This window comes from Triturus cristatus, chromosome 5_2 (assembly GCF_964204655.1).
Source record: "Triturus cristatus chromosome 5_2, aTriCri1.1, whole genome shotgun sequence".
Lineage (NCBI taxonomy): Eukaryota > Metazoa > Chordata > Amphibia > Caudata > Salamandridae > Triturus > Triturus cristatus.
The window spans coordinates 452,157,834-452,171,692 of NC_140588.1; the positions used below are offsets into that span (position 1 = coordinate 452,157,834).

The 13,859-nt window shown below is 43.2% G+C and overlaps 1 protein-coding gene across 1 annotated transcript in view; it reads right to left on the reverse strand.

The window, feature by feature from the left end:
* Nucleotides 1–13,859, reverse strand: part of STK17A (serine/threonine kinase 17a) — a 274,808-nt gene that overhangs the window by 89,531 nt on the left and 171,418 nt on the right. Inside the window, exon 3 of the mRNA XM_085607415.1 lies at nt 10,083–10,227. Coding sequence (XP_085463541.1) covers nt 10,083–10,227 — 145 coding nt within the window. The remainder of the gene's footprint in view (nt 1–10,082; nt 10,228–13,859) is intronic.

A 13,859-nucleotide genomic window follows, 5' to 3' on the forward strand; every position in this document is an offset into this window, starting at 1 on the left:
CTCTCACAAAAAAAACACTTCTACAGAGGGGTGGGCACAGAGGAGGCGGGCAGGGAAATTGGAACAACCATTCGAACTGGTGTGCATGCACTCCCTAAAACAGCAGAATTAAACCCACATCACTCAGCGTTATGGGGCATAACCGAGGCGGGTGATGCAATACCAAAAGAGAGGCCGTCCAAGCAGATCTCAGTGCACAGTCGGAATGAGGCAACAGCAGATAGAACTGCCGCTGACAAAATGTGTGGCACTCCCTACTTTTAGCAGCAGCCGGGAGGGACAAGGACTGGCAGAAGGCACCAACAATAAACAGTCCGAGTCCTCGAGGAGGAACAAACTGCAAACTTTCCAGCACTGAAACGGATTCGCTTCACACGGGTCACTGGAATCATCAGCTAACGCGTGCCCGGTCAGGCAACCATACGGAAAGGCACAGGCAATCACCCAGTAAAGAGCTAGCTTTTATGTTCCAGGCCTAAGAGCCAATGAATAACTATCAAGCAGTTTCCAAGCCAACCAAATGAGCTTTCTGAAGCAATCCAAGATAACCACACTTTCCGATTATAAATGAAACATGCTTCGGCCTACAAGAGCAGTTGAGAGAACATGGATTTAAAAATTGCTGGTCTTGCTTTAAGTAACTCTGGGACAAAAACATTAATTAAAAGAGAAATACGAGACAATGTACTTAAATCTCAAAATAGTGGATTGTGCATTTGCAGTGAAACTTCCCAGATGGTCATTCCAAATCCGCAGAGAAGGGAATGCAATCACTTTAGTTCCTTCTCCTTTACAGGCCACAGGCTATTTCCATTGAAGGGCACATTTGCGTAAACCCTGGTCTATTCCTTTTGTTTATGTCAATGGGCAACAGAAAGTAATCTTCCAGCAAAGTAAGAATATGTGATGCATCAAGCTGCCATGTATTCCATTTCTTTAAAGACTTTACTCCGACAGTGGTGAAGTACTGAAGTATCTATCTAATGTGCCATTTATGTGACACCATAACTTTTGTCTGTTGATAAAAGGCAAAGTAAGTCCAAAGTGGATCAGAAAATATAGTGCAACGTTCAAACTGAAAATATCTCCCAGTATAAGCTCCACTGACGGGCCATCATAGGTTTTCCAAATATCAAAACTGCCACAAACAACTATAAACAAGTGACACGAGAAACCAGACACTCTTTGGGACGAAGAATATAGTGGATAAAAGATATGTAGGCGACACACTTACAATGTACATAAGATTCAAGGAAGCTACAAGGCCATTGTTGGACAGCACAAGTACGAGCACGCGAGAGGAGCTAGACGCCGGAGCTTGGTCTCGGTTTTGTCGGCTGCTGCTGAATTAATTCCAGCCCCGGGGGCTTGTAGCCGCGAGTGAGACGAGCCATGAGCCCATACCGGGGGTGTCAGCCAACGTTTGCGAGCGTTGCGTGCGAGTGAGAGGAGCAGTGTCCACGAGCCTGAGCCTGTCTGTTCCCTCAGGGGACTGCTGGGGGTTGACAGCCACGGTAGAGCGGTCCTGGGTGGTCCCAGGGGCCATTAGCTGCGGCAGTAGGAGCCAGCGGGTGAAAGGAGCCTCAAGTCGGTGTTTGTTTCTGGTCCTGGGTACACCGTCCACACCTTTCTCGTGGCAGCATAGAAGTTAAGTGAAGTAAAGCATTTGGTTACTTCCCTGGTTTCGCCGAGCAGCCCGCCAAGCAGTACGGGATGCGGGAGCCTGAGGAGGGAAGGAAGGACGCTGAACCTTTGTAAGTCGCTTTGACTCCCTTTGCTCCACTCTTTGCTGCTTAGTTTGCTGTGTCTGGGGAATCAAGGACGGGATTTCTCCTTCACTGGCAGTGTAGACAGTGGGGTGCTTGGAGAGGTGAGGAGACAATGGTCCAAGGAGGGGTTTGCTGGGGGCGGTTTGGGCATCCAGCCACCACCACTGCCACTGGATCTTTGTGGTGGGCCTTTCGGAGTGGTACATAGCACGACCAGCTAGCCTGCTATTTGTTTCAATGAATAGGCTGTTACTGCTGATGCTATTGTTTTAGGGGTCTGAAGCCATTACCGGAGTAACAGTGGTCCTATTCTTTGTTTGGTGAACTTTGCGTTTCTACAGATATTAACCAACAGAAGTCAATATAAGAAATAATAGGTAACTAAATAATAAATTTAATAAATAAAAAAAGGAAAACAAAGGTAAAACACAACTAGAAAAAGCGAAACATGAGGTCAGGACGAGACAGAGCACCCTTCCCTCCTATAAAAAGGAAGAAAAAACCCCAAGGCTTGACTGCTAAGAATAATAAAGTAAAAACCGAGGGGGAGGCTCAACCGCTAATCTCACCAGTGTATCGAATGTTTGCAAAATCAATCAACATACCAAGCAAATTAGATTTTTTAAAAGATCCAGCAGGAGGAATGCTATCTAATCGAGAGGAACAAGACGAATTACCTGCACCGATTACACCAATAATGAAAATAAAACCAATTAACAACCAAATGAATGATACTAAAGGGACTATAGACTCAACTGGGATTCAGTTAGAACAAGAATTAATGGAACATAAAGATAATTTATGGGGATCTATTACGGATTTGGAAGTTCTTACAACAGGAGACCACTCCCCACAACTGACTAAATACTCATCTCAAGTATTTCGTAAATCATCGTTGCAAAAAACTCCAGAACAATTTCCGAGAACTTGGGCTCATCAACCTATTGAGGTACGTTTAAAAATCAATAATCAATCATTAAAGCAAATACACCAGATGGAAAAAAAATCAAAACGATCAGGTTCCAGTAAAAACTATACAAATTTTGACATGACCGACACGGTCTTCTAAAATCAAAATAATATAATAAAGGAACCATTAGAAGGAGATAACTCAAGCCCTCAAGGCACGGTATCCCAAAACATGGTGGAAGAGACCTTGGATCACTGGACATACAATAGTAATGATAATATACAAATTTGCCCAATAGTAGCGAGTGAAACAAATTCTAGAACAGTACAGTAAAGGGTACTTTCTGTCAAAACCCCAACAATGACTCAGTGACAGCAACCGACCCAGGTACTATATGGGATATCTTCTTTAAAACATCACAACTTACACTAGAGGCACTAAATTATCAATCAAATAAGATGGATGTCCAAGCAGACCTGCTTAATATTATGGCAAAAGCAATATCAGGGATTGATCAAAAATTGGCCACTTTGAATACTTCAATAACGCGGGCACAAGCTTACGCAACTACATTAAACACGAAGTGTGCCTGTTGCCCAACAATTGACAAATTAGCAACAATCCCGGAAGTCCTGACCACCTTAATTGAGGATCTAAAAATAAAAGTAACTAATGTTGAGGGTAATAAAATACCTGCTATGTCCCAGCAAATTTTTACGAAAAAGGATCCAAGGGAGGTCAGTACAAACAAAACAACAGACTTAGTAACTAATAGTCAATTGATAGTCAATAGTGAAAAGCCGGACAAGGAGGGTAAGCGTGAAGACTTAACCCAAATTATGCAGGTCAATTTGCCACGACGTATGAAGAAAATACTAAAAAAACAACTGAAGTTCCAAAAGACTACACAAATTAGAAGAAGTTGGGGGGAGGCAACGTATGCCTTGACAGAGCCAACAATAAAATAGTCTCAAAATCAGGACAGGCAATCAAACAAAAAGCCATACCCGATCTTTACTAAGATGCAAAAACCTTTAGGAGAAGGTCCTGCCACAGTAAACACCACAACCTTATCAGCTACCCGGGAAGTAGAGCACATTGCACAGGTGTAGGAAGCAAAAAAGGTCCAAAAGCTATTACAGAAATCTGCCTGGATAAAACGGTTTGTGATCTTCCTAAAGAGACACCCTGTGAAGGAACACCATACCTACAGCCTGTGACTAGTAACATATCCAATCTTCCTAGAGAGACACACCGTGAAGGAATAAAACACCTTCAGCCTGTGACTGGTAACATATCCAATCCTGCCTACATAAGCAACACATGCCAAAACATTTTTCAACCACTCTATAAATCAAAGTGTAGACATGACACACTAAACAAGGGAAATTTACTAAGGCTCCTTCGACACAGACCATCACTGTCCAACATAACAAGTGTAGATATGGTCAGTGTTCAATTTGAACCAAGAGACGAAGATACCCCCCCAGGAAGATACTGTAGCGACTTGGGTAAATCATCATATCTCAGACCAGAGAATTAATACAATAGTGCTTCATGAAGGTGTGGATTTGATGCTCTTGTAGCAGCCTGTTAGATGTCCAGCACCAGAACACTTCTAGCCAGAGCCGTAGTGGCAGCCTGGTGGAATGAGCCTGAAGGCCCTCAAAAGGCCCCTTCTTGGCCAAGTCATAACACAATTTGATACAGAGGACAATCCATCCTGATAAGGTCAATTTCTGAACTGTTCTTCCATTCTTTGCATTGGCAAGCATGACAAAGAGCTGGTCACCCACCCAGTGCTCTTTAGTCAGATCTATAAGGAATCTAAGGGCTCTCTTTAGATCTAACTGATAAAGCCTTGTCTCGTCAAAGGAATGTGGCAGGGGGTTTGATGGGCTGCCCCACATGCAAGAGACACCACTTTGGGAAGAAAGAGTGCCCAAGTCCTGAACAACTACTAATCCAGGAAAAAGGTGCTACATGGCGGCTGCATTGGCTTCACCTACGGCTCGCTTACATGCCGTGAGGAAGTGATAGCTGTGAGGATAATAGTCTTAAGGATCAACAACCCAAGAGCTGTGCATGGGTTCAAAAGGCATGCACATCAAAAACATAAGGACCAAATTAAGGTCCCACAGCTGCATAAGTAGGAGTGCGGGCTGAAACGTATGTAGACCTTTTAAAATATAAAAGGTCACTACTGGTGACAGAAAAATAACATTTAACAGTGTTCATCAAGAAATGCTGGGCCAGGACAGAACAAAAAGAAGTACATCCAGAAGCCTAACTTGAAGAGCATTTACCAGACAGTACTCACACCAGGCCACAAACTATGGACAGCAGTTAAAATAGGTTGACTTGGTAGATTGACAACGTGCAGCCAAAATGACATCCACCATTTGCAAAGGTAGGTTCAAACCTCATGTTGGTTACGCTCCATCTTCAGGCACAGAAGTGTAAGTTGGAAGTTTGGATGAAGAACCTGGTCTGTTTTAGAGCCAGCAGGTCCACCCTTAAAGACAGACTGTTCGGAGGTCAGATGCAGTATAGTAGTTTGCGCCCAATCAAGGACTATCAGGATGAGCTGGGTCTGGTCCCTCCCGACGGTCTTCAGAACTCTAGGGAGTAGCATAGCGGCGGAAATACATAAAAAAAGACCAAAATACCACAAAAAAGAGAAAGGTATTTTTCCAAGGAGCTCCAAGGTGATATCTCCAGGGTTCAAAAGATGCGACACCAAGCGTTCACAGCAGTGGAAAAAATACCAATCCAATGCACACTGCACCAGGAAAATAAGCCTCAAGCCCCCATCTGGTGAAGACTTTGTTGGACCAGGCTCTTTTTGCAGGTTTATCCCCAAATGTTTTGCCTTTTGCCTCCTATTTTTAGGTCTCGCCTGACCCAGCGCATCCGCTGGTCTGGCGAGACATTTTGTGAGGGCTCCAAAAAGTGCTACCAGGCCAGCTTAGAGCTACAGTGCATGTGCGCGGGCACGCGTGTCACGCTTTACCGCGATTACTTTCAATTTCGTGGCCGCACGGCCGCTTTGATGTTCTCCGTGAGGCTTCAATAGATTGCAGCAGTTAAAACAAGCATTGGCATAGCCAATAGGTCTCGCTTTTGGGACCTTATAAGTGTTTAGTTATGCAACTGTTGCATGGCTAAACACCTATAAGGTCCCAAAAGCGAGACCTATCGGCTATACCAATGCTTGTTATAACACTCTATTTGTTGGCTTTAGGACTCTGGGCACTTTGTCACTGCTAATAAGTGCTACAGTGCATATACACTCTGTGCAAATTGTGATTTTGATTGGTTATCCATAATTGGCATATTTGATTTACTGGTAAGTCCTTAGTAAAGTGCACTGTGTGTGCCCAGGACCTGTAAATCATATGCTACTAGTGGGCCTGCAACACTGGTTGTGCCACCCACATAGTAGCCCTGTAAATGTGTCTCAGGCCTGCCAAAGCAGTGTCTGTAGTGCAGTTTTAAACTGCCATGTCGGCCTGACCTGTGCACCCACTTGCCAGGCCCCAACAGTCCCTTTTACTACTTGCAAGACACCCCTAAGGTGCAAAGTACCCCCATGGGCAGGAGACACTGTATGTGAAAGGTAGGGCATGTACTGGTGTGTTTTACATGTCCTAATAGTGAAATACCGCCAATTTAGTTTTTCACTATTACAAGGACTAGCTATCCTATAGGCTATCATTGGAATATTGCACCATTTTACAAGATCAACTTTCAATTGGGAACAGCTAGAGATTTGGAGTTTGGGCTCTCTGAGCTCAGGATTTAATAACACATCTTTTAGTAAAGGTGGTTTTTAAATTGTGTGTTTGAAATGCCACTTTTAGAGAGTGGGAATATTCTTGTTTTACCACCCTTGTGCCTTTCCCTGCCTGTGGAATCAATGCCTGATTTAGACTGTTTGTGCATTCAGTCTAGACAGTGAGTTGAGGTGTGCCCTGCATATGCTTTTTGTCCATCACCAGGCTGATGGGCCTTCCTGAGCTAGAGTGGTGGGAGGAGCGGTCATCTGATCCTGAATAGGGCTGTGCCCATCCTCTCACAATGCTTTCTCCAACCCCTGGAGTGTGTCTGGAGCCAAGGCCAGGCAAGGCAGGATCTGTGAACTACAAAGACTTTCCTTTGAAGTATACCTACTTCAAAGGCCTAAAGGGGTATCTGTATTGGACCTATAACGCCACATCTTTAGAACACTTCTGGATCAAGAGGAGACTCTGCCAAGAGGAAGAGGTGTAGAGCTGTTAAGAGGAGTACTGCCCCTTTGCTGTGTTTCTTTGCTGGATTGGCCTACAGTTGCTGCTTCGGTCTGGGCGAGACTAAGGACTGGACTTTTTCTTTGGTATGCTTCTTGAGAAGATTCTCCAAAGGCTTGTGTGTGCATGCCTACTGTTAAGAAGTCTGAGTCCGACACACAGGAGAAAGTCATGTATGCAGCACGTGGTTGTCTCCAGAAATATCGCAGAATTTGGGGGAAGTGTTTGGGTGGGGGGGTCCAACTATGAGGGGTTTGACTGTCTACATCTTTTTTCTGCTCTATTAATGTCTGCACGTTGGGTGTTGAGAACTTGTGCTTGTAATCCTCGATCTTTGCAATATGGTGCATATCGATTGGCGCTTTCCTATTGTAAAATGAATAAAGTTGTTTATAAAAAAAAATAATAAGTCTCAGAGTCATCAAAGACTTAATTTGCAGCCGCTGAACTCCTCTACTGTGAGTTCTGACCTGCCAAGTGATGCAAATTCCAGTACTGGGTGCTTTGAGGTGGCTTCTGCTGCAAGAAGAGCGGAAAATCCACACATCACCCTCAGCCCTGTTTTTCCTGCTGCAAGCTTGCCGTGTGGTTGAAAAACCAACGCATCGCCGCAGTGCGGCAGAAAAGATCAGCACAGTGGCTGTCTGTGGCCAGAAGAACCGCCGCAGCCCGAATCCAGAGCACTGTCTTTGACGTACAAGACCCCCGCTCAGACTGACGCAGGCCCTGCTGTGCGGCTGAAGGAATCGACGCATCACCTGTTCGCGGCTAGAAGAATCAACGCAGCGCCTATTTCGCCTCCATATCAATGCTGGGCTTCAGTAAGGAACAGACGCAGCAAGTCTTGAAAAAACGATGCACCAACCCCAGCAGTAAAAAACAGACACATCACCTCCTCTCTCAGTAAGGAACTGACGCATCACCTCTCCTGGAGCAAAGACCCGACGCATCACCTTCCTTGCATGTTAGGAACAGACACATCGTTCTACCTTCAGGCGCCTCACACCCCCGTGCCAGTTTTTGTCCTGGGATTTTGAGGCATCCAAGGTACTTTGCACAAAAAATTATGCATCTATACTATCAGGGGTCTCCAACCTGAGAGCTACTTATGTTCAATGAGACGCATTGAGAGCTTGTATTATTATTATTAGTGTTGTATAATTCCATTACCCTGAATAGAAGGAAGGGTCCCTACTGGACAGGGTACAAGTCATTGCCCCCATTTCTAACAATTTCAGATAAGCTCTTGATGGAACTTTGGTGCCTTCCTTCATGTAATTTAAGGTAGAGGCATCTTGAAATGCAACACAGTCTTTTAGCACAATATTCTGAATCGAGCTGCCTTGTTGTTACCTCCACCCAACAGAATAGCGCATGAGGAGGGAAAGTAGCATGTTCATAGACTTTCTTGTTTACAGTCTTTACTTAGGAGTCAGACGGTTGTTGGCCTAACCAAGAAGGTCCCCTTTGCCGGTGCGCCCAACTTTGATGCAGCTGATGGTATGTCCAGAGGAGGGGGGTGGGGGGGTTAAGCATTTGTTGGAATTGTGATATCTCCTTTTCTCAGAGGTTTCACACAGCTTGAAGATTTCTTCCTCTCTTCCAGTCCCACAGCTTTCTAAGTCTCATATTTTATCATTTGCATCTCTTTTGTCTTATGACATCCGAAAGCACCTGTCTGGAGAAGGAAATGTTACTTACCTGGGATTCTAGTTCTTTATCATGGCTGTTCTCTCATAATTCATAAACAGAAGAATATTCTTGAGTATGTGCACCACCCCTATGTGAAAAAGCATTACAGGAGAAAAAAAACTGTCTGTAACAGGCATGACTTTTTAACTATTGATTTTACTTGTAGAACATTAATCGATTCACCTAAATGAGTAGAGTACGTTTGACAGAAAAACTATTTACCCTTTTTCAATGACAACCTAAAGAAGAGAAAATGTAGTTTTTAATACAAATCACAGTGTCAAAGTGTAATTGCAACTGTAACAATTATCACCCACTGTAGCAGCTAAAAGGCTTGTGTGTGTGGCCTTCTGTAATCTTTGTACATTAGATGGTATTTTTCAAAGGATGTTTATAGCACAAGGGATTGGATATCAGCAGACCCAATCACAGATATGAGAAACCAGAAGATTTAGTGGATGCAGCAGCGATATGGAACATTATATGCAAAATAAAACATGGACTTTCAATGCTGCCCACTGAATCTCAGCTATTCAATGGCCACTGGCAACGTTTCTTCCAAAGGTTTCATTAGCCTTGCTTTCTGCAGTTAGTGAGTGTAAACTGGAAGATAACACTGAAACCCTAACAAAGCAGGGGTGAGCTTTCCTGCTCTAACAACTGCTGCCAACAGGGCTATGATTCCACCCTCCTCTGCCCGTGACATGAAGCATGGCAGAAAATGCTTAAGAGGCTTACAAAGGGCCAAATCATAAGTGAAGCTGAGCAATGAGCGAACCACATCATCGGGAAGTTTGGCAATTTTCGAAAGAGCAGGACTCACAACCTAGTCATCAAGCATGTCTCTCTTAACAGACTTTTTGGACTCTCACTGCTTGCTTCTCCCTGCATACACTCCTGTCGAAAACAAGCAAAATGCTATGAGTGAGGACTGTATCTATTGTGCGGTCTGATCTAAACTGCGACTCACATTTATACGCAGCAGTGCATGAGGGGGGCTAACCCATTGCTCCTCAATTATTATGTAATGATGCCAGACCAAAGTACAACATTTCAATTATGATGCTATTTTCAGTACAGGCTGGGCAGTGAGACAGAGTTGGCAGTTTGCAAAAAGGGGAGGGGGGGGGGGGGGGAGGAGTTGGGCAGATTATAAACTGTACAGGCCATGCACTTCTTTTCTCCGCAGCTTATAGCAGTTCAAGTCCTTACATACAATGGCAGTTGGATCCACAATAGATTAGTTCTAAAAGGAAGCATCACAGATGACTGTGAAAGATCTTCCTGACCATAATCAAGATATTTACAATTACATTTACATAGACTGGTTGCGTTCAAGGAACATGCAAATGTATAATAAAAGGATAAGGACGCAATGTCGCATATGCCATAGGGAAATAATCTTTGTAGGAACAGTCTTACCTTTAAGTCTAGATGAACAACATTATTTTTGTGCAGAAAGGAAATTCCTTCCAAGATCTGCCCCATGAGTCTTTGAACATCTTTTTCCTTAAAGGCTTCTTCTCTTTCAGCAATACACTGGTCGAAAATTTCACCTCCGGCAGCACTATTGGGAAAAAATCCATAGTATGTTAGCAATGAACATGCAAACGGATATGAATATTTGCTAGAAGATATCACAGAGCTTCATAGTTTTATTTAGCTGTATTCATACAAACATAATAAAAAAGTACTGCTTTTGAAAGCATTTATATCTTTTCAAATACAGGCTTAAAGTGACTAGTTGATACAACACATCCTTGCATCTTAAATGCAACAAAAACATAATTGGCAAAGCCAATAGGTCTCGCTTTTTGGTTTATTCAGTGCTTCTTGTATGTGCAGTTCAGCATGGCAAAAAAGAAAAAAAAAAAAGGGTCATCACCGGTAATGGTAAAGAGATAAGGCCAAGTGGGATGGGAAGAAGAAGCAAAAGAGGAGCTCTGGGGAGAGAGCAGCAAAAGATCACCTGGGGAGGAAAACACAGACACCCATGGAGTGATGAAAAAAAAAGATGTTGATGTATAACTGTGCAAGGATGAAAACCATCCAATCAAAATTATGGTAACGATATACTCCAGAGAATGGGCAAACAGAAGGCGAGTCATCAAACAAAATGCAAGCCAAAGAGACCGACAAGAAAGCCAACCCACTTGAGCAATGTGTCTCTCCGGCAACCTAAAAGCTATCTGTAGGACAGACCTAAAAAGGGGTATTATATTTTCCATAAACCAATTCAACGATAATATTTTATCTCATTGTCAATACAGCTTGTCAATAAACAGAAATCCAGATTAAATTAAGCCTTAACCCCTTCCCCGCTCATGACGGAACCGTTCCGTCATGAGCCACGGTTGCCGTGTGCTCATGACGGAACGGTTCCGTCATGACACGACCGTTGGCGGCCGCTCCGCCTACGCGGCGCTGTTTCCCCGCCTGTGCGGGGGGACAACACAAATGGGCGGAGTCATGACGGAACCGTTCCATCATGAGCACAGCTCAACCGTGGCTCATGACGGAGCGGCTCCGTCATGAGCACAGGCCCACCGCGCTGCCCCCCCCAGCGCTGCAGCAGAATGTCCGCAGCAGCGAAGGGGTTAAAGCAAGCTAAATAAATGTTTGCGTTAAGAGATCACAGATCATCTAGGTATTGTGCATTCAACTGCAAAATTAATTATCAACACTGAAAACCCCCGTTTTCAGCCTTCCTCATTCGACAGTACACAGTTTACAGCACAGATGAGCACACAAAATGGCCTCAAAAACAAGGGCGCAGGATTTTTTCAAGACCTTCATGTACCCAAATCCATCCACCACTACTCTCTCTTAATGGAATGTGAACATGAGATTTGCTTTTTGGATTTCAAATACTTTATTAGGTTTTCCATAAAAAAACAAAATAAAACATATTTCGTAAAATATACACAATGCACTCTTGGCACAGTGCTACAACTGAGCAAAACATTCAATTTAGCAATGGATATTATGACCAAATACATCAAACAGTAAGTATACATCTTTAAGAAAGACTTGTGCTTTGGATGCAAAGATAGCTAAAAAGAACCTTTTCGAAATATTACCTATCAAATAATCACGGAGGTTTATGTGTGTTGAAGTAAATGTCTAATGAATTCCACATAGCTCTGGTCGAGGGTATCCATGGAGAATTCTACAGAGCAATATTATCTGCACCCCTGAGATGAGTAACCCAGTTGATCCACCCTTTATATGAGGTCTTATGCGTATCCTTCCAATTATTTAGTACCATCTTGATTGCTGACGTGAATAAAAGGTCCAATAGGGCTTTATCAGCATTACATGTTTCCATCGTTAGAAACCAGTTGTTAAAGTGGAGAATTCTCTTTTTAACTCACATTTGAATAACTTTGAAATTAAGTCAAAAACGTTGTCCCCAAAAGGTCAACACAGCCTTACAACGTAGTATAAGATGGGCTAAATCTCCAGTTTATTCTTTACAATTCCAACAAATCGGTTTGTCCCGAAGATGCGGAGAGTGCAACCGTGTAGACGTCCATAACGCCTTGTATAGAAGCCAAAGTTTAGTTTGAGACAATACCGGAGATATTTTGTTTCGGGTTGTAGAACTCCACACTTGAGGCCAAATAGATTCGGGTAATGGGTCAGAAGAATGCAACTCCCAAAAAGCTACAAGATTGTTTAGATTCGAGGTTTTGGGGCGAAGAAATTTATAAATGTATGATGCTTGGTGACCTAGTTTATTAATCTGTGACACACAAATTGGTAGGGATGGTGACAAATTATGTAATTTGGCTTTAGATAGTGCCGCTATAACTGTTAAGAAGTTGTAAAATTCAATGTTGTCTAATTTGTATCTGGTTTGAAGTTCAGCAAACGTAATGGAATATGATGAATGTTCTAACTGCTAGGGGAAGAATATACCCTCATTGATCCAAATATCAAAATTTAAGCTTTTCCCTTTATACAAAATGTTATGATTATGCCATATAGATTCCATCTTGGATACCTTAATGCTTGACTTGACTTTCTGGTCTACCTTTAGTAGCGCCATTTTTGAAAATAGATTTAGAACTAATCGGATAAAGTTGATTAGAAGTGAGCAGGGCAAAAGGATTAAGATTATCCAGAATAGATTTTTCAACTTCTAACCACACCGGAGTATAGTTGATAGGAGGCGAAATCCAATAAGAGCCCTGCCTGGCTAAAAATGCAGATTGATATAGTTTAAAATCGGCTGAATTAACACCACCTAAGGATTTATCAAGCCTCGTTTTTTTTAGTCCAATTCAAGCCTTCTTACCTTGCCATAAAGATTTTGAGAGAAGGATATCTAGTTTATGGAGAAAGTCTTCTGTCAGGGTATGTGGGAGCATGTTGACAAGATAGTTAATTAAGGGCGTAATCATAATTTTTATTGTTTCTATTCTCCCCCACCATGTGATGAATTTTGATGACCATGAATGAAGTAGTTTTGTGACCTTTTCCAATGTTAACTTCTCATTGTGGTGGAGGGTGTCAATTATATTGCTACCAAATTCGAAGCCTAAATATTTTATATATCCAGATTGCCACGCCAGGCCAGAGTTGCCTAAAATTTCTTTAGCACACTGAACATTCAAAGGTTTTACCTCCGATTTGTCTCTATTAAGCTTGTATCCTGAGTGTACAGAGTATTCCCTATCGTATGTGTTGGACTTGGCCCTTTTTGCAGGGTCATCCCTAAACTTTTTGCCTTTCTCCTAGCCTTTTTTAGGTCTCGCCTGGTGTGGGCTGCGCACATGCGCAGTCTTGCTCGCGAGATTTAATGATCTTGAGTATTTTCTGTAAAGAGCATTAAGACCCGCCCATCTTTTCCATTGGGTGGCGTCACCATTTATGCTAAACGGTGGCCAGCCATTGGAAAAGAGCTGGTAGTGACGTTTTCGTTTGGCTTTTTGAGCCGTTCCATTTGGACGGGCTCGTCTGCCTTCCTCCCATCGCAAAAGATTTCTTATCTTAATGGGGCCATGTGTTTCAACACATGGCCCCATAAAGACAAGAGATGTGAGCGCTTGTTAATTTTCTTCTGAGTACCGAAGTTCCGGCAGCAGCATAGTTATTAGCTCCTCCCAGGTCACTTGATTGGCCTGTGATCGGCGGCAGCGCTTGAGTTGCAATCCGACCGCAACAGATGGCCGAACCACCCTGGTTCCCCAGCGC